Below are 25,953 nucleotides of genomic sequence, written 5' to 3'. Positions count from 1 at the left end.
GAATTATTTAGCAAGGAAGCGCCTTTGGGGAATTGACAACGCCAAAAGAAACTTAGCCATATTAATAACATTGCAGCAGGCACCCCCGAAAAAAAAACCCGCCAACGAGAAAAAAGAGGGTTAAATGACGTCAAAAGTTTATCTGGGATGGGGGGGAAGAAAAGTTGCCACGGCTGTTTGGGCTCTGATTTATGCCGCCGAATGCCAGGAGACGCCTTCAACGACGCAACGCAACAGTTGCAACTCTCTTAATGTCGGCGTTTATTTGAATAAACTCCAACTTTGATTTCACAGGCAGGCGAGCACGGCACGGCAAAAAGTTGCAAACTTTTTCGGTTAACTGATTTCCACACAGACCCACCTGCAGCCTCTCCACTTTTGTTCACTGGCTTTTTCACACAGAGAAAAGAGAGTGGGAAAAACAAAAAAATTATTTCGTTCTCGCGCCCCCCAGGAGACTCATAATTTAGCGGGAGTATATCAATAAATTACGCATGCAGCAGCAGGTGGAGAGACCCGATGGCCGGGGTTTTGCTGCCAGAGATAAAAGTATTGAAAAAGTATCCAATTAACTGCGTAGCTATGTCTGGTAGTATGAGTATGATGCAACTTTGACCATTCCAACCCAATCTGGAGGGGTGGCTGCTTCATCTCATCTCGGATCTCGGTCCCAGGTTAAGTCACCCCCAAAACATAAGGTGAGCGTCAGGCATCAAGTGGCAGACAGCAGGCATCAGGCATTCGACATCAGGCTCCATTAATCAATTACAGCCCAACCAGGCAACCACCCACAGCAGTTACCCAACCATAACCCATCCGGAGATCACACTTGCCAACTGTTACTATGCAGGCACTGGAAGAAACTAGATGTAAGTCTAAAGGTTATCTTTAAATTAGAAATAAGTCTCACGAATACGACTTAAATGTCAAAATTGCTTGTCAAAAATTGCTAATTTTTTCGAATGCTAATAAATATTCTTAGAAAACGCAACCAAAATCTCCAAGTTCTTTCTTTGAGTGCATTTTCCAGGACAAAATTCAATCTCCTGCAACCAGTGCGGGGCATTCATCCGACCTGCCACCTGGGCGACACACTTCATTCGATTGTCGAGATTGTCGGAGGCTTAGATTGATGCCCGACGGCTTGCCGAAAAACTCTGCGAAACAATTTCAAAATTTCAGTCTCTCTGAAGGGAAATCAAAATCGAGTGAAAATGACTCTGCTCACAGGAGCCACATCCGTGGGATTTCAAAGTCACAGGCCAGCCAAGTTGATCAACTGGCGACGCTTAGCCGCCCTTCTCCCACAACCCAACTCGGGATCATCGAATTTAAAAGAACTTAATCAGGTACAGCGACGTCTTCAGGACGATTTCCTAGGCTGTGAGGCATTGTGGACCATTTTCATGGCCGCCACTTGGAGTTATCGTTATAGGACGCGGTTAAGACCACTTCCCAGTCGCTGGAATAGCATAGATCTGCTGTGTAATACCGTTGGAAATACACCCAGATTAGATGTACTGCAAGAACAGCTCATGCACGGCGACTATCAGGCTTGCTCACCCAAGGTGGTCCGTTTGCTGACGGACGTCTTGGTGGATCAAGCCGATCTCGTGTCCTTGAGCACCCTGCGACCTTGTGAGTTCGAGGAGTTGTATGCCCATTTGGGTATGCCAGCACCTAAACAACGACCCACCCAGATCTTTGAGGTGCGAATGGGTCGAGGAAACCAGAAAAGTGAAGCCTATGCCCGTTTGAGGCAACAAAACAAGGAATCCGTTCGCCTGGGCTTCTATGGTTGCAAGTTGGAAAAGCTATATGCCCTGCTCAATAGTAATACCCTAACAAACGGGAGAAGGCTAGAGCTAACTAGCGATGTCAATGAAGCCCTGGCTAGAAGTAAGCCCCAAGCTGGCTTGGGTGGCTCCCGATGTGGATCAATTCTTCGATGTGTGGTTGTGGTGGAATTTGTTTTCCAGGACAATGAAACTAGTCCCGATAAAAGGCATGTGATCATCAAGGATGCGGATACCATGCAGGTATCTTATATACTTTTCTATGGACAGACATGCTCGGAACATGCGGCTGAGAGGCAGATGCTGCAAATGCAACCTGCTCGGAAGTTGCTCAACTGGCTGGAAAGCCATCAGGATGAAGCCATATCCTTGGGCGTTAGCCTGATGATCGTCTCGTCGTTGGCTCATTTTGGCTGCAGTTTCTTTCAAATTTTCGCCCGAAATGGCTTGCACGTTCTTAAGCGAGGACTTCTATAAAAATTGATAATCGTAAAGTTTTATTTTTGGCGAACTTTAGCTAAACCTGTGACCTTGAACCTGCTGTTGCTGGGTTTTGTTACTGACTTTGGTTTTGATTTCAAACTGATACTGAAAGTCAGTAACAAAACTCAGTGACAGACATCAAAGAAATGTTTGAAATGAAATCGATTTGTATCTTTAACTCTTTCCACAGATTTTATCTTCTTTTGGAGTGGCAGTGAAGGGGGATTAAGGGGCTAAACGGGAGGACCTTGGTTTTACAGTGCCCACATAAATAACAACAATTTAGCATTCACAAGTGACGCAGTAAAAATTTATGCGCTCTCGCACATTTTCAATTTTCTGCAATTTTTCTAGCAATTGTGTGAAATTCCTTGCGGCCATTGGGCAACAACAGCAGCTCCAGCTCTCTAGCTACAGCAGACGTTGCATGTGGCAAGGACACAGACAGATTTGCGTGTGTGTGTGTGTGTGTGCGAGCGTGTGAGTTGGTATGCACTTAGAGAAATATGGCGAATATAGTTTTAGACTTAAATAATACGTTAAAAAGTCCGAAAGTGAAGTTAAAGTAGGTGTAAGGAGTAAAGTTACTTCAAATTTAGTTAAGAATTTTCCGAGCCCTTTTGGAAGGAATATTTAGAATAAAAGTAAGGCAGTTCTTTAAGTTTTCCACATATATCATTGCTACTAACTACCTTAGTAACAACATAGTAACTATTTAATTTCAAGGGCAACTTATCAGTTTTCTTTCCAGTGGCCTTTCTGTAAGCATTATGTGCCGCCGGACACTTTTAGGGCCACACAATTTAGAGACTTGGCTGGGCTAGATTTTCCATTCCATTCCATTTTCTGTTTTTTTTTTTTCTAGAGCACGCTTTTCTTTTTTCGTGTCATGGAAACCCGCCAGCAATGTGTGTTCGTGTGTACTTATGTGTCGCTGGCTGGCTCCGCTTTTTACATATGCTCGTCTGCTCGTTGCTGCTGGAAGTTATGCCTGGAATTCCAAGCTGCCGTTCAATGGCTGAACTTTTCCTGCCGCTGGTCAGATGCCCCCACATGGTCACATGGTTGGATGGGATATTCAGATGGTCAGCGGGACAACAACGACGACGGCGAGGACATTGCTGGCATTTTGAGGCGTTGCTTATGCGAGGCATTTTTGCCAGCCATATTTCATTGAATTTACATGCCCGACTCTCAAGTTTTTCGCCCCTGTTTGTGCTGCAATTACCGTAAACTCTCCCGCTCTAGAGCTATATCAGTGCTGATTTAGACCCCATTCTCATTCTTGTTAACAGTTCATAGAGGAGTCAGCCCGGCTGACAGTTCCCAGCAACCATTAATAAAGGCACACATCAAAGTTGGCATTCGCCACATAAAATTCAATTTAGTGGCAGCGACACCAAGTAAAAAGGCCATCCCCTGAGTGGAAATCTAAGCCAGGAGCTGATGCACATTAGCATGAGTGCACAGGGAGAAAATGTGGATGAGTTTCAGAGAAATATATGAGCTATGATTGGTTTTTCAATAGAAGAATGAAAGGGAGTGGCCTTCTTTTTTCTTCCATTAAAAATATTTTATATAATAAGAGGCAAATATTAGTAACAAATTGTTAGTTAATTGCATTTTTGTTCAGTGCATCAAAGGCAGGGGCTGTTAAACAGGTTGGAGTGGATAACAGATGAAGGGAAATAGAAAGTTCACCCACTTAGGTCCTGCACTCGAAACTGAAATCAAAATAAATGTCAACGTTGCTGTCACACAAAGCCAAACCGAGTTTACCCCCAATCGCTTACAGTTTTTCCAAGCTTTTCCAAAAAGAAGAAGGAAGGAGGGAGACAGGGTACGTATCATCCCCCTGATTTGGGGTCGAAGTTTTTGACTTCCTTAATGACAAAGTGCGGTGACGTTGGCTTTCCTGCATCCAGAGGATGAAGAAGAAGAAGATGAAGATGATGATGATGATGATGTCGATCACAATGCGGCAAGGACGTTGATGATGCAATTTCCCTGGCTGGCGAGAGTGGGTGGTGGTGTATGGCCCACCCCATTGTTCGTTTTGTTAATCTAGCAAAATTGATAAGGTGTGAAATTCTTGATTTTATTTTCTGCGTCGTGCGCACCAAAATGTTTTCCTTTCTTCAACGAACCACCTTTTCTTTTTTTCCTTTAGCTTTTCTTTACATTTTTTTGATTTTTCTCCCCTCCTGGTTATTGTTGGGGTTTTTCCTGTTTTTCAGGGGGGGCGGCCTTTGATGTTCTTTGATGAGGTGTTTGTTTAGTTTTTCCTGCGTTCGGTGCCGCTCTCGAATTTTTGGATTTCTTTTCCTTCTCTTTTTTTTCTTGATGTTTCGCCGTTGTAAACGCAATTTGGATACGATTCAGGCGGCAAAAGCCCAAACCTGTCCATCACGTTTTTTTCCATTTACATTTTAAACGAAATTTAATCCAGTTTGTGGCAGCGCAACAACACCTTCTGTCATTTGCTTTGAAATTTAAATAAGCAAGGAAATTGACTTTGCAACGACAGCCGAGAGTCATAAGAACATGCCACATAACCGGTGCACGGAGAGACAGCTAGACAGACAGTCCAGAGGGACAAAGGTACGTATATAACGTTTTCCATGCGTTTTCCAAGCGTTTTCCCTGGGCTCCGGCTTAATTATTGGCCCGTCAATTGCACAAAGAGAACCAGAAACGGAAACCGAAACAGAAACAGAAATTGTTCAAACGTTGGCCGGGCATAAATTGATTTGTACCGACACGGCAGAAAAAAAACAAAATACGCAAAGAAAGAGGGGAAAAAAATGATGATGAAAACAAAAAGTGTGGCAAACGATAGTGAGTGGGTGGCGGTAAGCCCCTGCCGGCGAAAACCAGTTAAAGTGCAACATGCCACTCACTTGAAGTTCCCCCATCGCTCTGCCAAATTCTCCATTGAATTCGATTCAATTCAATGCGATTCGGTTCGATTCAATGGATTCAAGTGGGGTTGCATCCACTTCGGCATTGGGGGATTGTTTAATTATTGGAAATACTCGCACCGAACTCAAAGGATACCCATTCCCTAAGTTAGTGTGAGTGCGTGTATATGTGTGTGTGTGCAACTAGCTAATCAGTGCATTAGCTGCATCCGCCATTATGGCCAAATGCAAACTTCAAGTACTTCGCCCTCAATCAGGTGTCCATATCCATTGCTTAGTGACCACAACATGAAGAGCCTGATGGCCGAAGGCAATCAAGATTGTACTGGACTTACACACTGCAAAAAATTCTGTCTATAATATTTACAATATTTAATTACCTAACTTTGTCATCTATATATTATCTATATATTTTTTTAAGTTCAAATACTGGTTCATATGTTTCTCCTTAAAATCAAGATTAAGTAATATTCCTGTGAAAATTATGTTTATTTATGTCTGTTTTATCCATAATAATGCCAAAAAATTATCAAAATAAAAAAATGTAATAACTTATTGGACTCAATCAATTATCAATTTCTAGTCTACTGGTATTCCCACCTCAATATGTAATTTTCGGTAATTTTTAGCGCATTTTGATGATGTAACCCCTTACCGAAGAAGCAAAAATTAGCCAAAATATGAAGTTTCCGAAATCAGTCAGACAATGATAAAAATGGTAAATTTGGTTTGATAGTAAATGTTTTGGAACAAAACATCCGTTCCTGTAGCCCTCTGTCTTGTTTTGACCAATTTATGAATAAAAACCTAGAACAAATATTGCCAATATTGATTTCTCGGCATTATGATTTTTCGCACAAAAACTGAGTTTTTTGTTCAAAACAATGGCAAAAAATGGTGAAAATATGGAATGTAATACCTCGTTGGATTCATAATAAAATCTATAGTCGACTGGGCTGGCGTTGGACACTTCAAAATGTAAATTTGTAGCCATTTTTGCAAATTTTGATGTGCGAAATGGAAAAATTAACTAAAAAACTTAAGAATCGTTATTCAGATTTTTCCTTCTCCTTTTGTCCATAACAATGCCAAAAATGGTCGTAGCAAAGAATGCCATATCTCGTTGAGTTCGTAATAAAATTTCTAATAAAACTGTTTTCACACCTTAAAATGTATTTTTTGGTAAATTTTTCACAAACTTTGATGATGTAACCCCTTTATTAAATTTCCGAAATCAGTCATACAATGATACAAATCGTAAGTTTGGGTCGTTAGCTACACAAATCTGTGTTTCTTTTATCTGTAAGTTCTGTTTTGACCAATTTATGAGTAAAAACCCAAAACAGAAGACTAATTTTGTTAATCAATCGCTAACTGGATTTTGGCCCAAAAATATAAGTAGTTTGTCCAAAAATGGTCGTATGGAATGACACAACTTAAGACTGAGACTTATATGGTAACTTCAAATCAACTCTACTATTATTCAACGTGTCGGAATGGGTCTGAGATTGGTTGAAACTCAGGTGGTTGAAGGGATGGGGCACCGAGATCAAAGTGCCCCTTTGACTCGCTCAAGTGGCCACGCAGATAATGCTCCGCACAAAGGGTTCGTGGTCGTGTGACGGTCTGGGCAGCCTAATCGCTTCAGCAGCAGCAGCAGCATCAGGAAAAGCAGCAGCAGCAGCAACAGCTTTAGTGGCATTTGGAGCAGCTGCCACGGCTGCAGATTGCGCATACGCAGTGTGGTCGTTCCGCTTAGGTTTATTTGTCACGCAGCTTTTGGCCCACCCAATTGATTTAAAATCCGCCTGATGGCAGCATAATTCGATGCCGGCTCTGTGGGGCTCACATTTTGGCAAATTTCATTTACGCTGCTAAACCCAGTTAGTTGGCAAAGTTTTTTGCTCTCTCTTTCTCTCTCTCGGTTAGCGTTGCATGTGCGTTAATGCTGGCAGTTAACTTGATTTTGTCGCATTTACCCACACATTAAAGAGGCGGCAGCAAATGAGGCAACTGCGGAGCTTGCAGCGCCAACTCGCAAGACAAACAATGCCGCGCGAGACAAATAACTGATGGGCGGCGTCCGTGGCAGGTTGAAAAGTCTGCGCCGCGAAGTATGCAATTCACAGAGCTCATCAGCGCAACCCGCTCGGAAACGCAATTTGTGGTGCACTGAGAAGAGTTTGAGGCCCTTTTATTTATCAAAGTTCAAAAAAGATAATATATTAAGTTAATACGGGTAAGCTATACTCAAAAATAACAGCCTCTTACCAAAATTAAAAAAAAATTCTGAACTAAAATTTCTTTCAAATTGCAAACAATTTCTCTAAGTATATACAGAAGAGAGCGCGGGGTGCTAAGTGAGTGAGTGATGCATACCGTAGACGATGCAAGTTGAAGGAAAAATGGTAAATTACGTTGACAACACGGAAAGTGGGTGGAGAATATCCTGTTGTGACGCGCTCTTTGGTCCTTGGCCCCTTATTTACATGCAAGTATTCTAGATGCGTGCTGTTTATTTATGATTGCATTCAGTGCCCTTTGCCCTTTCCCTCCATCTACCATACATTTCCTCCACATAACTCAACCCCTTCATGGGGGACATCATGTGCGAACGCAGTCGTCGCTGCACTTGAAAACGATTAAATATAAATTAATATAAAATATTTGCATATCGATTGGGATATTTTCCAGGGTGTAAGAGCATTCCTTTAAGGATTAAAGTGCTGTTTAAAGTTGAAAATTTAATAATTATATTTTAAAATTCGTTTTTAAGTCATATTATTCATTTTTAATGCTGAATTTAAGTTTATTACCTTTTTTCCCATCCAAAAAAAAACCTTAAAGTCTTCCTATAAAATTCTTACCCATTTCAGGGGACACTTTTGTTGATGTTTTTCGCCGTGTGCGCCATGTGCAACATGTTTCGGCAATTGAAAACTTGAACGACCACCGGGGCTGTCATCGAGCATGTCAAAACAAACATTATAATCCATAAATTCCGCCCGATCCCAAGCCCCCACCCCCATATACCCACCCACCTATCCACCTACTTTCCACTGACAGAGCTCATGTGCGCCGCTCTTTGGGGGTGGCATATTTTTAATGCGTTTATGCTAATCGAGCGGATTTCGATGCGGCTTGCCTTGTTAAATGTGCCAAGGCTGGACGTGTCGGGAGACTAGGAATTTGAATGGTGGCAGGAGTGGCTGAAGTGGCAGGAGGCTTGGGTTCAAACCCGGCTGTCAACACACACATTCTGCTGATTACCATGCGTGCGCTTTCGTTTGGTTTGACTGTCTTCCCTCAGCAAATTTGCATAAATTGCGTTCAAGTCGAATTTCAAGTTTCCGGCCATCAGGTTTGGGTATTCAAAAGTGATGAGTAAGAAGCCAGGAAGAAGAAAAAAAATAAAGCGAGTCATTCAAGAGAAACCCTCGTCCTTGGCAATTACAGGGCCTCAGGTAATTACGTGGCAGCCAGCCTCGAGTGTCCTTCGTACTCACGCCGAAAATGGCCAAAAATTATGCAACGACATTGAAATTGAATGACTCTGCTGAATTTGACATCAAGTTTAAATTACTTTGGCAACAAACATACATACAGTCATACATACTCACACATACATACTGGTACAGCCACTTACCAAAGTTGCTGGGGCATAATCAAGTGGCCATGTCAATGGTCAAACAAAATTTTCGCAATCAACGTGGCTTTTTCCCCTTTTTTTGGGGGGCCACCAAAAATTTTCAATTATGCGAAATTTGGCTTCTTTTGTTGCACCCGCCGCCTCTGTACCGAATTAGGCACGAAAATTCTCAATTGAATTGGCCCTGATAATGACAACTTCATGCATTATGCCTGTGCCCCCGGAGGGCACGGGGAATACGGACATATGGACCAAGGACCAAGGACCTCCGTCCACAGTTTGAACGACAGCGACAGCCGCTGAGCCACTGAGGCATTCAAAAACTTGACAATTTCGTTCACCGTCCTCTGCCTGCCACAAATATGCGATTGCCTTGTTCTGGTGCAAATGAATGGACCCCCGAATCTCCGGGTCCATGGGCACGTAACCCCCCCAAAAACCCCCGAAAGCCGAGGCCCAGAGCCAACGAAACGCGCCAGTTTGTGCAGCAGCTCTCCAGTTTTTTTTTCTTTTTTTTTTTTTGCAACATGGGCGGGGGTTCCCTTTGGGGTAGATGAGGTGAACGGGGGTGGTGGCAGTTTCGGCTGATGGCGCTATGTGGTGCAAATTTTCACAAAAATGTACCAAACATTTCGCTGTACATGGAGCATGGTGCTCCTCATCCTGTCCCCTTCCGACACCCCCTTTCCCTGTCCGTTGCTGTGGCATGTGTGCAGGCGTTGCTGCTGACGGCTGGATGGCCTAGGAGTTCCCCATTTTCCACGCCCTTTCACCATTTTGCCCGACCAAATGCAAGTCAGAAGGCTTTCCCTTCTACACTGAAAACAATTTGTAAAATCTTTCTAAAAATAAAATATATTTTACATCACTTCACAATCTTCATTATTTAGTTAGTATAAGTTTCTAACCTTGAAATTTCAATCTGTTTGAAGTTCTTTTCTCAAAGTGTACTTACCCCTTTCCCACGGCACTCGTGAGCGGCTGACTTATGCATTCATCCATCCAGTCAGCCGCCAGGATGCCCCGACGAGCAAAAGAGCGGGCGAGTGTGTGTGGTTCACTTTTAATAAATTCATAAATATTTATGTATGCAAAATTCGGGCCAAAATGCTGCCAGCAAGCGAAAGCGACTGCGGCTGGTCCACCTAGCAATCTATTCAATTTGCCGGCTGGAGCAGGAACAGGGAACTGAAAGCTGGGAACTGGGAACTGGGAACTGGGAACTGGGAGCTAGTCAGTCGACATGGTTGGGAAAAGATCGAACAGGATGACTATATCCTGCCAGCTATACTGCACCGCATTGAGCCCCCCACCCCCTCAAAACAGAAGAGACAGAAAATGGCGATAGATTGATGCGGCATGTCACAAAAACCGCAACAGCAACTGCAGGTGAGATGAGCGAGGTGGGACATGGTGACATGTCCTAGGCTGAGACATGAGCAATTTCCATATTTTGTGACTGAGCGAGTAAATCATAGGGGTTCCCCTCCTAGAACCATGCATGGTGGCAGACTTTTGCCCTGCAACTCTAGCGTTGAACTATGCAAAATGGTAAAATGGCAAAATGCCTCTTGCCAAAGATTACGAGAATGTAACAGGGTTGAGCTAAGAGCTGTGTTACCATCTACCTACAGACTAAACTCCAAAGTTGGGAATCAATTTTCGGCCAAAGAGTGTGTGCAGCAACATGTTAATAATATCTTGAGCTACCCCCTGTCCAGTGAGAGGGTAGCTCCCCTTAGGAAAAATCGAATACTTTCCACAGGGCAACTGCTGATGTGACATCATGAGGATGGATGCTAAATGGGAATGAGGCGTATAAATCACAGCAGGCGGCACTCACACAGAGCACTCCTATTTTAATCTCGTTTTTGAATACTCGTTAACTTGCCTTTTGTTATTTTTTCTTTTTCTTTATCTTTTATTTTTTTTTATTTTTTATTTTCACGCGTATTTGCATACAAATGCGGCGGACTGAGTGTGCCTGGCAACCCTGGCATTGGCGCTGCCTACACACTCTGTTGAAATGATTTAAAATCAATTTATTTTTTTTCTATTATCCCTATGTAAATCATTTTCACGACAGACAGACCGACAGTCCGACAGACGGAGAGTGAAGAAAGTTTCCATGCAAATAAATCAACTTGATGCGTGGCCATAGAAAAAGAAGCAGAACGCGTAGCTAGGAAAAAAGTCGAGTGAATGAATTTGGAATTATTTACAAATTCGCAAACAAATTTGCACATGACAAGCGATTGCGATAAGTGGGTCTGGATTATTGGTGGGGGGGGGAAAGCGGCTTTAATAGCAGTTTGATTTCGAGAATCTCGGCTTGACTGGCGCAAATTGAAATATTAAATTAAAAGCCAAATTTGGGAAATGATAAATGGAATTTTATGTAGCCTATCAATTGGGGCTGCTGCTGTTACCTATCAAGACATGTTTATTTACTATCAAATTGGTAATTATTTGGAAGTATTAAATGAGTATTGATATTGATAATGTATATAGTGTTAGCTGTGATAGTATTTCTCTAAGTAACTTATGTAAAATGTCTAAAAAATGGGTTTAATGTGGTAAAATAGGATATTTTCTATCAAAAAAATCACTTCAATTTATTTCCTTATCTTAACACATCTTTCAACTTCAAGTATACAGTTCTCTCTTCTTTATAAACCAACCATCACCCTACCATATTTACCTTGACTATGCACAGAATATATCCTTATAAAGCCTTTTCCCGCATTAATTGCTTTATAAGCACTTCGAAATTCATATAAGTTCGAATCAGGGCCACAAAATATGATAATGGATGACATTATGCCATTACTGGCAGCCCAACATAACAGACATGACACGAAGCTAATGACATTTAAATGAGCACTAAGTTTAAACAGACCAAGCGAAACTCATTAATATTTATGCACAGAAATTATTCCATTCGGGTCAATGTGTGACAAATGGGCAATCAAATATTTATTTGCCACAGACAAAATGCAAAAAATCACAAATGCAGTGCAAAATTTTTAATATGTATAACTGCATTTAATGGCCACTGAATATTTATAGAAAAAATTACCCACAAATACAATAAATAGCAAAATGAAAATTAAAGGGGTAAAAACATATCTAAAACACGAAAAGTCGGACAAAAAAAAAATTTTCATATATTCAAGTCAATATGAATAACAAATCGTGATGAAATTTACATTGAAATGGCCGCAAAATGCAAACAAATAGAAAACAGCCTGCGAAAATATCAAATTGCATAAATAACTAATTAAATTTAAATTTGCAATTTAATGAGCGCAATTTACGAACGTGCGAAGACTACAAAATGCTTTTTATGGTTGTCGATGAGGGGAGGGGGGGTTTCTATGTGACTTTTCTATTACACTCATTATGCATAACGTTGGAAAAGCCAGTGGGAAACAATTCCTATATGAAGGAAGCCCTGTGATCTGTTTGACATTTTTTTTTCCTTTTTTTTTCCACTCCCTTGAAAACTTTCCTTTTAACGTTAAGTTTTGATTTTTTTTCCTGCTTTGAGCGTAAAGTTTGGCGTAATTAAAAATTTTCGCATTTTATTCAAGATCAGGCTAATTAAAAAGTTTTGACCAAACCAAAGGGGATTGAGAGCAAGGTATTTAAAACTTCTATAAGAAGCTTGCCAAGGCGGCACTCGAAACCAAGGATATGAAAATTCCCTCGGTGACAACAGAATAAACAAACAAATAAAATGAAATAGAAATGGAAAATTATTCTAGAGTACCTTTTGCCCAAACTGAGAGAGAGAGAGTGAGTCAGAGAGACAGGGTAAATATCACAGCAAGTGCAATTTTCATGAACAAATAAGAAACTCCAAGCTCGGAACTTGAGGGGGGAGAATCTATCTCTATCTGAAGACAAAAATTAAATAAAAATAGCTCTGAGCCATATGCCAGCAAACTACTTGCTGCCACTCCCGAGAATTGCTAACCCTCAACTAAGCTAAACTGAGTTCGGTTCAGGGGTTGGCTATGACGATGACGATGACGACCAGGACGACACTGCATCATTTCCAAATGAAATAAATCAAAATAGACAAACAAGCAAATAAATAAACAAACAAACAAACAAAGCCAGTCAAGCGGACAAAAGGGGAACTACAGTGAAGTCCGGACAGGCGAGACAACTCATTTGGCAGACAGTAAACAAACTGCATTTAAGTAGAACTCACTGTAAGTGTTTATATATGAAAAAAAAAACTCACTACTCTCAATCGATTAGCTCTTCAAATGCAATATTCTAACAATCTGTTTCTGGAAAACTACATGAGTAATTTTCTCAAGTGAAAATTTATTGGTTTTTGGAAAAATATTATTAAATTGGAGATGGATATTTTCTGATTTTAAACTAGCAATTTGGTAAAGCTGTCATTTGGTATCAAAAAAAAAGGTCTTTATAAAATCCTAATTTAATCAATTTAAGTGCAGGCCAAGCGGAAAAATTCGAACTTTATGGCTGTAAATTGCAGTTTTAAGCTCTCCTAAAATCAGGAATTTTTGATTATAAATTTATCTTTTTTTAACCATCAATTTACCTTCAGTCAGTCAACTTAAGAGACATCACACCCCCTCTAATATACGATCTATATAATTGCAATAAACATTTCGGGTGTCAAATTACGAGAAGGATTACTCCCAGCAATTACATTTTTTACAAGATATGATTTCGTTGGTCCCTTCGTAAAGACATAAAGCTATATAAGGACATCAACGCAGAGCCACACCCACTTTTCTGTGGGTCCGAAAAGACTAAAAAGTTGAGCATTTTTATGGCTAGCAGCAGCATTATGATAATGAAAGGCAACAAAGAAGCGGCGCCATTGACACTTAAAATTTAATGTGTGGCATTATGTTAAGCACCTGGCTATGAATGCAACCCTTTTGGACGCAACTCTCACACTTGAAAAAAGCATACATACATACGAGTGGTGTATACTGTATACTGCAACGGATCCAGAGCAACATAAGCATATTAATAACGCCTTTATGCCGCAACAAAGGCAAACTGAGAGCTGGGTCAAAGTTGGGATGATGAGATGATGGGCCAGACGTGTGGCGCCGTGGCGGTTTAATTTAATTAAACAACATCAATCCGCTGTATGCGGACGACCACCTTTGGCCCCTCTAATAATGTGAGTGAGTAAACGATGCACTTGGAGAAAAGGTAGGTTTTAATTTGGGATTTTATCTTACATTTTAAGGTAAAAGATTAGATTAGATTGATTAGGCAAACTGAAGGGGTTTTAGATTTGTTAATTAAATATCAATAAAACTATTTTTTAGAAAAGATAAAAGTATTTTTCATTCACAAAAACTTTTCCTTTTTATTTTCCTTTTATATCCTTTCCTTACTTTCTTTACCATCTTAATCTCAAGATCAAATCCAGACCGATTTTGCAGATTTCTGGCTACTTTTTCCTTGCAGTGCCAGCTCCTCACTCCTCCCACATCCTCCCTCATCCTCCTCCCCCGCTTAATACAAGGGATTTACAACTTTTCCGTAATAATTTTCAATTAAAAAACGCACTTCAACCCCAGGCAACGACAAAGACAACAACAAAAACAACAACAACAACGAGTTTTGTTACTCATTTTTGGGGTACTGTGACGTGGCACTTGACAAACAAGATTTGCATGTCACACACATACGCACGCCTGAGCATGGTGTTCCTGTCATATTAACGGTACTCTGCACACACACACGTGCCTAAAAGGATTTGAGTCCTTCAGCGTACTTCGCACGAATGCCTTCTGTCATCGGTAGTACGAGAGCCCCTCGCAAAAATTTTGCCTTTTCCCTTTTTCCCCATCACTCGCTGGCTGCAAATATTTGATTAGCTAGACAAAAGTTGCCAACTTTTTCCCACTCTTTGGAGACTTTTCTTTCTTCTTCTTCTTTTTTTTCAATTTCATGACAGATCCTCCCTGTCAGAGTTGCCACTCTTTGGCAGCAGACATTTGATGATGAAGAGACCACCGCTTGGATTCCAAAATGTTTACTCAGATATCTGAGACAGAGGGCGACACTAGGGTTGGGCTAGCAAATTATTTTCACAAAGTTGGACTCCTAAGCTGAGTTTTCCAGAGAGTTGGCAGTTGGACGAACTAATGTGTAGTCGTATATATATATATATAGGCCTTGGTTCACACAAGATCTCCAGTTGCCGTTGCGAAATCATTTCGAAAGTTTTCTTAAGCCAACTTTTCAAGCGTTAAAGCCGCAATAAGTCTCCACACCCGCACTCTGTACATATTCGGAGGAAGAAAGCCTTTCTCTCCCTTCCACAAGTTTAGTGTAAGTCCAACTGAGATTGTATGAATATTATGAGAGCAGAAAAAAAATGTTAAGAGGTGAGGAGGGTAAAGTGGAAACTAGTTTATAGAGCAGTGAAAGGGTAAAAGCTCTTTTTTAACTATATTTTCAAATATTTAAGAAATCTTTCATGGTTGGGTTATTGATATTAATATATATCAGATATCAGTTAGTTCTTTTTACTATTTCATATTTTAGTAACAATATTTATAAGTAAGCCTTACTGTACTTGAGTGAAGGCTTCACACGCCACACAGCCTTTTGCCACAGCAGCCGCAGCACTTTTAATTTTAGCAAAAAATAATTTTCTTTTTATTTTTTTTGTTCGTTTTTCCCATAAAGTGCTACAAAGTTGCTGCTGACGTTGACGCCACAGCAAATGCGTGTAACTTTTTAATCAAATTATGTGCAAATTTTCTTTGGCAGTAATTTTTAGTAAAATTTTGCTGAAAATTACTGGCGAGACAGTAACAGGAACAGCCGCAGCAATAGCAGCTGCAAGTTTGCGAGTCTTTTTAATGCTCTCTCGTCTCTCTCTCTCTCTCTGGCTTGTATTTCATTTTGCATGCGGCCAGTCAGCTTATGCCACATGCCCCACCATCTCTCATCTCACACATTGGGATATCCCTCTCTACCTCCCCCTCGAAATCTGCCAGAGCAGCCCGCATTATTTTTAATTGAATTTTAAAGTTTTTCGCCAAGCCAAAGACGAAATATTTTTGTTTTTCCGCCAAAGTTTGTTTCTCGTTCTCGAGGTTCTGGCAATTTAATTAGAAAATCATTTTGACTGCCGCTGTCTTTGCCACTTTGCCACATTGCCAGAAATTTATAAAGTACATTTTTGGCCAGGCCGAGCACAAATCACATTGCGTTTTGGCTGTAGATTTAGTTTTGGGTGTTTGCCACATTAGTAGCCAAGTTTATTTCATTTCATTTGGTGGCACCCATCAGGGGGTTCATCCGGTGGTTGCAAGTGCGGATGCGAATCGGTTTGCATTTGGTAGCACGTATTGTGCCGTCTGTCCCTGTTTCAGTCGTTTTTTGTAATTTGTAGCAGACACATTAATCAAAAAACTGCTACTCGCCACGAGGTCCACACACTGCTTGCTACTCTAGTCAGTCACACATGCCAAATGGCATTGGTCAACTGCCGCTGGCCAGGCTTTGTCCACGCCCCGGACTCCCTGATCTCATCCTGCTCGTCTTCTTCCCAGGGTTATTAAGTGGTGGAGGTAATTGAAATGTCAGCGGAAGTGTTGCTGGCCACACACACACACATGCACACACAGCCTGCGGTTCCGGGGGATTCAGATGAGATGAGCCCAGCCGCCGACAAGGGACAGTCTCCTCTGGAAAAAGTGATTCCATACATGCCATGGGGCAATGTTGCCATGTTGCCATGGTTCCACCGGATATAGGAGACCGTAACGAGCATTAACGAGCCCTGTAGTGGTTAATTATGTTGGAATTGGTGCCTCTCTGCGGTTGGCCAATTGCGAGTTGACCCCAACGGGTAACCAAGAATCGATTATGTGTCCCCACGAATTTTTAGGAAAGGTTTTTTGGTTTGCTTTATTTTTTAATGGGAAAAATGTTGTTGATATGTAGTAGTAAAGTAGTTAAGATAAGATAGGTAAGTAGTTAAACTTTTAGTTCATATCGTTAACGTAAACTTAACGATTTCGTAAACCGCGAACCTTCTGCTAAATATCTGACACGTTGACAATGACATTCAAATAGTCAGAGTAGAAATTATTGAACGTACAAAGCCCTTTTCATTTTATTTTCGTTTTTTTTTTTGTTAAATATTTTAGTTGGTTTTTAATTATAATTCAAATTCCCTTAAGTTATTTCTTGCATTTCTTATGAAATTCACTAGTAATTTTCCTTCAAGAAACTTCTCTCAATTTTCTCTTTGAAAACTTTTCGAATTTCCAACTGGCAACATTTTCCATCCAATTTCAATTTGATAATTTCCTTAGCAGTTGGCTTACTTGACTGACTAACGATGTACGAATTATCAAATCACACATACACATTGGTTGCCATTTCCCAAATCGCTTTATATATATCTATATATATATATCAGGAAACCTATATTTATGAGCTGAAGGTGTGGGCGCTGCGTAACTTTTTCGGAAGGACAGGCGACAGGTTTTTGCTTCGTTTTTAGCTTACCTTCGAATTTTCCTCGAACTTTTTTCGCTGCCAGAACTTTTTCATTACATTTTGACTTGTACAACTCTCTATCTGCTGTTGTTTTTCTCGAATCGTTTTTTTTTTTTTTTTTATATTTTCCTGTTTTTTTTGGCGTTGGGGCTGCAATTGCTGGACCTGGCTCTGTGTTGTTTATGAGCTAATTACATAAGCTCGTTATTAGGCGAATTACTTGTTTCTTCATTTGCAGCAGAGGCTACAAGAACAGCAACAGCAACAGCAAATAAGAAAACTTTTTTAATTATAACCTCATTTAGATTTGACGTTGCCGTCGCCATTGCTTTGGCTTTCGTTTCCTTTTGGCCAAGTTGGCCTTACTGGCTAAAATGTTCTACTTTCACATCAACTTCTTCTATACAATCTAATCAGCGGGCATATTTAATTTGATCTGATTTGGCCAGGTTCGGTAACCGAAACCAGTGTGAGCAGTGAGGCCTGGCTAATGCGGATGCACCTTAATCGCTTCCTCTTTCTGGTATGACTGCAAGGGGAATACCTTACTTTCCTGCTCAGCGGAAATCGTTGTCAATGCATCCGCATATCCAGCACTCAGCAGGATCTCCCTCTCTATATATATTATATATATAATATATTTTTTATTCCAATGAAGCGTAAAAATACGTTTTACCTCGGAATCTCTCTCTCTCTCTATCGTCGGAAATAAATATGCTGAATTTTGTTTATGCTGCATTTGCATACATCTTTGTGAGTTCAATCTCAGACGGAAGGCAAATAAGGAGGCAAAATGCTTCTTTAGTTGTTGACTGCAATTTCCTTGGCATGATTTTCACATTTCTTACTTTTTTTTTTCTTTCTTCGTCCATTTCTTCATAAATTTTCTTGGCCCACAACTCCTTTCTCTTAGCTATTTGTGCATCTGTCTGTGTGAGTGTCTGGGTGTGTGTGTGTGTGTTGGGAAAATATTTGATTTACGTCAAATTGACACGCATGAGTTAATCAAAAAATGATTTGTTATTGCTTACAAATGCATCCGTAATTTCCATATTTTTCCCAAACCAAAAGTAAGTTGCATTAAGTGCATATTTCAAGTGGCTTGCATTGCAGTATATCGGAAGTCTTTATAGAAGTTTTATAGTTTAAGTAAAGTGATTTGAATTTAAGTTTGTCTCATTGAAGTTTAGTTCTTGGACTTACACCCTTTATATGATAATCTGATAGAGCTTATCTTTAGATGCTTCTTCAAATTCATAAGAAAAACCTATAAGTTACACCTTAAATTCAACATGTTTTGTGTTTTCCCAGGAAACAAAACCCGAAGAAAATCATTTTCTGTTATTCCAAAACCTGTTTAAGTCCACATATATAAGATTAACATTTGTTACCAATACTTGCCATGTTTATTGAAAGTATTTAAGCCTCCAGAGGTTTTAGGACGAACATTCCACTTGGACTTGGCAGCATCATCTTGGCGAAAGCCTTCTCAGATGTTAGTCATTTGAACATCTTTCAAGGCAGAGAGGAGACTATGCCACCTTGAGGCGTCTTCTTGGTTAAACAAGATAAATGGGAAATGTGAAAATGAAACATCACCTTGCCCGTCGTCCTTCGTCCTTTTGCCTTTCGTAGGTAAAGACCACAGGACAGGGCCAAGATATATTCAGTATTTATATTTCATCCTGTTACCCAACTACCCAAGTAGAAGATAACATTTTAATAGGGCCAAGCGCCACCTATTGGCCAGTGGGTTGAGTTGAGGTGAGGTCCTTGGGGCACAACGCAACGCCCCGCTCCCAGGATGTCTGTCCATTAGGTTAATGTGCACTTCAAACGAAATTAAGATGAATTGATTAAAATTACAAGAGTGCAGAGTGTTTGCTTTGGCTTCGGTTTGAGTTTGAGTTCAGTTTAGTCGAGTCGAGTTGAGTTCAGTTGAGTTGAGACTCTGAGTTTTGTGGCAAAGTTCAGGGAGCAAGATTAAGTGCTTTCATTTGCCTTCGCTTGAAAAATGATCCAGCCCTGTAGCCCTGCATCAGAGTCGTAAGGTTGAGGCAACGTTGCAACGGCCAAAACCGATGGCAAATAATGAAAGTTTTTCGGTTGGCAAAAGTGCAGGTTGCAAGCATAATGAATGGTTTTGGCCCTGCATTTATTAATGTTTTCGGAAAGCGTTCGCAAATTAATTGGCATTTAATTTGTTATGCTAACTACACTCACACACACACCCACACACACACACCGAAAGACTAATTGGTTTAGCTGGCAACATTTTGCGTAGCTTTAATTAAATTGTAAATTTTGCCGTTTAGCCAGCTCAGGAAGTCGAGTCGAGAGAGCAGCGAAAATTGCAATTAAGATAATTATCTGGCAAAAGCAAAAGTGTAAATCCTTTGCGCTCCAAGGATTATGCAACTGCAGTCTGCGCTGTGCTACTTCTGCTGCTGCTGTGTGCCGCACTTAATTTGCATAAATTTCAAATGAATCCAATGGCCAAAAAAGCGCAGCTAAACAATTGCCACTGATGAAGCAGCAACAGAGAGGCAAAATGACACTGAGGGAAAAGGGTTTCTTCATTGACTGTAGTTTCAGGGAACCCATTTTCATTCATCAAAATCTGTTTAGTATATAGTCTCTTATTCTGCAAAAATCTGAAGAATAAGATAACTTACATAGATTCGAAGAAGTAAACTTTTTCTAGGGTAATAATAACGATAAGTACTTAAAGTTTATAAGATTGTTCTTGATAAACCAATTAACCTTCCTCTCAGTATATAAAAAAGTGTCCTTTTAGCTTAACTCTTTACCTGTTTTGTCTCATTAAACTCTAGCTTCTTTTCTCCCAGTGCAGAGGCTGCTGAAAACTGCAGCTTGGGGCGCTTACTTTGTCTGTGCCACATGGCGTCCCGTCGCCCCCTTTTCGTTTTCAGGTGCCACAATCACCAGGAAAGACGTCGCAGGATAATCGAAGAACAGGGAAAAAGAGAAAAGGGATAACGGAAAAAGGGAGCGAGGAAAGGGGGGATCAGGCAACCAAAAACACAGAGAGCCAGCGGGACAAAAAACGAGAGAAAGAGCCGAGAATTTTGTGTTATTCTTACGGATTTTCTACTTTGTTGGCAATGTAAGCAAAGCAAACCGGTCGGTTCTCCTCTTTCCCTTTCCCCTTCCCTTTAGGAACACCACTCCGGCTTTCCGCTTTCATTTGCTCTGTGCAAAGTTGACGCTTTTGTTTGATTCGTGTCACCCAGCTGACCAACGCCCTTCTTGCCACCATTCCTCCTTATCCTTATGCCACCCACTACAAGGTTGTTCTTGGTCCTTCATCGTTCCACTCTGTTGGAGTTACTTTGCTTCGAATTATGCAAAACACAAAACGAGGAGCGGCAAAGGGAACAAAAAAAAGTGAAACAAAACAAATAGAAAGACGGAATTGTCAAATGAGATTCAATGTTCTGCTCAAGTGGCTCCCGTCTCCGGTTCGTCCGCCTTGGATCCATAAAGATTCTCCATTGGAGTGAATTTTAATAATAAATTTTTCCGTGTGACCACTGAAGAAGAAGAGAAGTTGCAACAGCAGCAGTGGCAGCAGCAGCAGCTCACATGCAATTTTCTAGAATTTACTGCTGCGTGAAAACTTTGGCAATTCGGTGCCGAATGGCCAACTACCACCAACTAGCAACTGGCCAACAAAGTGGCAGAGCAAGTCTTGGCCAACTGGGGATCGCGTTGCGTGTCCAGGCACAAACTGAAGGCAAATGAAGCTACAATTACGTCTACAAATACACATAAAGGGGGAAGTAATTTGCAATTAAATTACGACGAAATGGGCAATAGAAATGGAATTAATTGTCCACGAAATGCAATTATGCTTTGCTCGCCCCTACTATATTTTCCTCCTTTTTTTTTCTACTTTCAACTGCTTTTTATTCTCTGCCAACTGAATAAGCGAATAAATGAACGAATGAATGGCATCGCAAAGTGGGGCACAGAGCCGTGCAGTTCAACTTTGGTTGCAGCTTAATGGAATTGCATATTAAGAACTTGTCAAAATGATAACTTTCCTTTCGGTCCCATCAAAAACTGAAACGAGCAACATGCCAGTTTAGCACTCGCTAAGTAAGTGGGTTTTGGGTTATTTCCCCCCCAAAAAAAAAAACGAAAAACTTTAATATTAAATGGCTTAAAAGGAAAAGGGTAGAGAGTAGTGGGTGAAGTTGGTTACCAACTGGTTCATCCTAATAAATTACGAATGTTCCTTTTATTGAACTTAATTTCCTTTTTTTGACCAACGAAAGCAAAGTAAAAGCCGCTGCAAAGGAGATATATGGCCGCAGTCAAGGATTACATTTAGGGAAGTACACTGGAAACAATTTGGTAGGTTTTTAAATATTTTAGGAATTAATATATATTTTTAAGGGTTTTTTTTAACATTAAACTGCTTTTTAATAGCATTTTGCAAGTTTTTGAAAAAATTTTCAAAGGTAAGGAACTAAATTCTTCTCTCTCTTCCCTAAATTCTTCTCTAGTTTCTTATACAGTGAAGAATGTATATACTTTTTCTCCCAGTGCACACACACATTCGGTGATTTTTGCTGCACTCAGAGTAGGAGCACAAGGTTGAGTGCCTCAAGCAAGCCGCAAGCAGCCAAATGCGATGCCTTTCAAAGCTGGCTAACGATCGGCCAACAGTAGAGGGGTCCTTCTGCAGGATGTACTCTATATATATATATATATCTACGTATATGTAGCAATGGAGATGGTCAACATTTTCGGGTTCCATGGGCTTCATTCGCTTTGGCTTTGAGCGTGGCACGCAATAAATGCGTTTGCATTACGGTCAGATGTTTGTGGCAAGCCCCACAGTCCGCAAACTTACAGGCAGGCAGGCGCACACACCCAAACAAACTGGCCATTCTCGAGAGTTGTTTGCGCCTTTATGGCAGCCAAAGTTTGACCACATTTTACTAACAAAAATATTACAACAATGCTGGCATTGAAGTCTGCTTTGTGGTTAGGGGACCACATAGCCAAAACCCAAACCATCCAACCCACCACCCGTCCACCCACCCACAAAAAGGATGCAATTAATTTTGCAAAAGGACAACTTCATCTGACAGCAATAATGTATTGCAAATACCAAGAGCGTACAATGGCCGAAGAAATGCATAAATTGCCAGCTGAAGGCAATGAAATAAGTGCGGAAATTGTGAGGGGATTAAATGGCCTAAACAGTTGCCGCGGCATTAGGCTGATCGACTGGGTTGGCCTCTGCTCATACCCCTTAAAAAAATTAAAAAAAAAAAAGCAAAAACCCAACAACAACCCATTGGGTTCGATGTCGTCCGGCAAACTTTTCACTTTGCATGAACATAAAATACATACCAAATAAAACAGCAACAACAAGGAGAGCATGAAAAAAAAAATGGGAAAACTTTTTAATTTATATTTAAACTTTTTCAAAGTGTTGAGAAAGGGGCGTTATCTACGGCTGGTGCGACTTGCTGCCTCGAATGCCAAATAGTTAGAAAACACCAAATGTGCTCTGCCATGCAGAAGTGTGTGAAACGAGGCTAACAAGCTCCCTACTCTAACCCAGTTTAAAGCTCAGCGGTTGGTAGTTGAGGTCAGTCCGGGATTACCTTACATAAGTTAGCAAGCCATCCTCCCCCAGGGTGATGAGTGGCCGAAAACATTCTTTTACGGTAATCATTTATTGATAGTTTGTATAAGTTAATAAAGCTCTCTTTGTCTAAATATAACTTTAAGGTGCATTTTTGATCACGCTTTGAGAGATTAAGAACTTTTTAACTTAATTGGTTTCATTTCATTTTGATTTTTGATTTCATTTCATTACTTGAAAGGCTGGAAACTGAAGCTAAACATATTTACATGAAGAAGTCTCAATATTAATTATTATTTGCATTAGTTCATAGTCATTTTTACAGAATCACCTAGTTGCAATATAATACTTATTATCGATTCTAACCCATAAACTTAATCTATAATTAAAACGTTTTGCACATGCAATCATGACTGCTTAATAAATCTACAAATTATACGTTTAATTATCGTGTTACATGGTTTTATTTTCTAATAACTAACTGATATGTAACAGATATTTAATAAAAATATACCAGAAAAGCAGCTTCAACTTATTTGGAAATGATATAAAAGTAGATTTGTATTTTATTTATAAAATTAAGATAATTTGGCAAATATTCTAGATTCGACAGCTTTTTATATTGTTTAAACTTAAACCTTCGATGATGATAAGTTACTGAAACAGATTAAATTTTGTCCTTTAACTCAGCCTCACTTATTTTAAAGAATATTTAAAGTATTTATTTGATATTTTGATACTTCATATGCAGTTTTTCTTACTCTAACTAGCTGAAAGATCTTAAAAAATGCTATATAAGTATATATAGTTAATCTCTCTACCCACTGGAACTTCTTCTTTCCCAACACTTACTACCTTCCCGTTCCATTAAACTTAACTCAATGCACATTTTTCTCAGTGATAATGATTACAATCTGGTTACCCTCCGGAAGTTCACTGCTGTTTTGGCTAGTGCAGCGCATTTAATTACTATAATAGATATAGATATATAAAAACCCTCTAAATAAGCCTCATTTTAACCTGCAGCTCAGTGGACGACCAACCTTAAGATGCACCGCGGACTGACACGGATTTGTCAGCTTTTGATCCTTTTGGAATCTGCCAAGAACTCCATGGAATCTAAGTACGAACTTTTCTTAGAAGATGAAGAGATTATTAGTACCTGCTCGAACAGGGAACCTGGAAGCCTCAATGTCTCCAGCATGTTCGATTATACTAATACCACTTTCGCCATGGATGAAAAAGGAGTAACGATTTCGGGGAATAACACAGTGGTTTGGGATATCCAGCCAACAGATCGAGTCCAGGTGACATAATCACTATTTCTCTAGTATTTAAATATAAAAAAGTAGAACTCCACAGATGCAGAGCAGCCTTTGGTTCTTTGAGCGAGGAATCTGGCAACCGACAACTCTGAGTTTATTCGTTTTTGACTTCTGCAAGGTAATGTTTGACAGCAATCAACTGTGGTACAAGGACTATACGAGACACATAGCAAACACAGCGGAAGTTAAGGAAACTTGCTTAAGAGTTAAAGGGGTAAGTAATCGAATAAAAATGTGTAATAATTTTAAACAGAGAATTACCTTTTTTACAGACAATCATTCAATTAGAAACATATAGAGTGGATTTTGTAATCAGCAGTGTATATCCGTTGAGAGACGGTCGCTATGCACTTCGCTATATTTTCACAGCCTACGATAAGAATGAGGTCAGGCGTCCGAACGTAATATGTTTCGAGATCAAGGGAGAGTTTACTAAACTAAGAAGTAGATAAATGGTCATAAATAGTATTTCATTGATTATGAAAATATTCTTCTAGTTAAGTAAAAAAACTATTAGAAACGAAGTTTGCCTTTTATTTGATTTATTTTTAAAACAATCCGTAAATTAACACTTATTTGGCACCTTTTTAAAATTAATTATTTAAATATTTAAAAAATAGTAATAAAAACAAAAAGTATATAAACTTACTTTCTGAGTTGTAAAATATTTATTTGTAAAAATGAAAACCCAAAACTGTTCATTTCAACAGCCAGAGAGTTGCTCTTTTTCTCTGGCATTGCCCGCAAATGGTTCGCATTCATTTATCAATATTTATAGCATTTAATGTGCAATTTGCATTTCTTAATGAAATTACACAGAAATTATATATAAATCAGCATAATTTGAGCAACGTGCACCGTGGCACGCGCTCATTCTGGCTGAAAAGCGGCCGAGTATCGATATCTCTCGCCGGCCATGTAATTTCCGCTTAATTTGCTGCCATTACCACAAAAATGCATTAAATGTGCGTTTCTGGGCGCTGTAGCAGTGTTGGCCCTTTAAATGCGCTGCAATTATTTGCATTGCAATTTTAATTGAGTGTTAAAATATTTGCGGCCACCTGGTGCCGCAACCAATTGGGATCTACGAGTATGGTATCCCTGATCCGGGGCCACAAACCTTGTATCTAAGCCGTGATTTCTGCCGGCCAAAATCTCCAAGGAGCTGTGAAAATTGCGGAACACCAAGCCATTGGCCCTGCGATCATCCATCATTTGCTCCCATGGTGATGCATTTCCCTCATGTTATCCTCCCTGAATGCAATCCCACTGACTTAGCCTCTGCATCAGAAGTCCAGCTGTGTGTGTGTGTGTGTGTGTGTGCGTTCGTGTATATGTGTGGGTGCATTAATAAATTGAGTTGGGCTCATGGTGCAGCATGCAACTGCAGCAGATTTGGCCTAAACGCACACAGAGAAAAAGGGAAGCTAAATTTTGTGTTACGCTCACTTTCTTGGCTTCTTTAACTCTCTTAGGCAAGAGAAAGTTTTCGGTTTTTTTTTAGTAACTTTCTTGAAAATTAAATTCCCGCACATTTTCTTTCAGTGCACTTATCCACACATACAATAGCTGGCAAAACGGGCCTGTCGATTTCATTTGATATGCGCCTTTGGGCCATAAAATT

At 40.0% G+C, this 25,953-nt stretch overlaps 2 protein-coding genes across 2 annotated transcripts; both read left to right on the top strand.

The window, feature by feature from the left end:
* Nucleotides 1-47: 47 nt before the first annotated feature.
* LOC108113055 (protein mono-ADP-ribosyltransferase Parp16) lies at nt 48-2,457 on the top strand. The gene has a single exon (XM_017223485.2). It carries the CDS (start codon nt 1,215-1,217, stop codon nt 2,271-2,273), a length of 1,059 nt encoding a protein of 352 aa, XP_017078974.1. The 5' UTR covers nt 48-1,214; the 3' UTR covers nt 2,274-2,457.
* Nucleotides 2,458-22,954: 20,497 nt separating this feature from the next.
* LOC108112351 lies at nt 22,955-24,853 on the top strand. The gene is made up of 3 exons (XM_017222180.1): nt 22,955-24,311; nt 24,367-24,543; nt 24,602-24,853. The coding sequence occupies exons 1-3, from the start codon at nt 24,054-24,056 to the stop codon at nt 24,779-24,781; spliced, it is 615 nt and encodes a 204-aa protein (XP_017077669.1). The 5' UTR covers nt 22,955-24,053; the 3' UTR covers nt 24,782-24,853.
* The last annotated feature ends 1,100 nt before the right edge of the window (nt 24,854-25,953 follow it).

Source organism: Drosophila eugracilis, unplaced genomic scaffold (genome assembly GCF_018153835.1).
Source record: "Drosophila eugracilis isolate 14026-0451.02 unplaced genomic scaffold, ASM1815383v1 contig_90, whole genome shotgun sequence".
In the NCBI taxonomy this organism is placed as follows: Eukaryota; Metazoa; Arthropoda; class Insecta; order Diptera; family Drosophilidae; genus Drosophila; species Drosophila eugracilis.
This window is presented reverse-complemented; position numbering and strand designations above follow the sequence as displayed.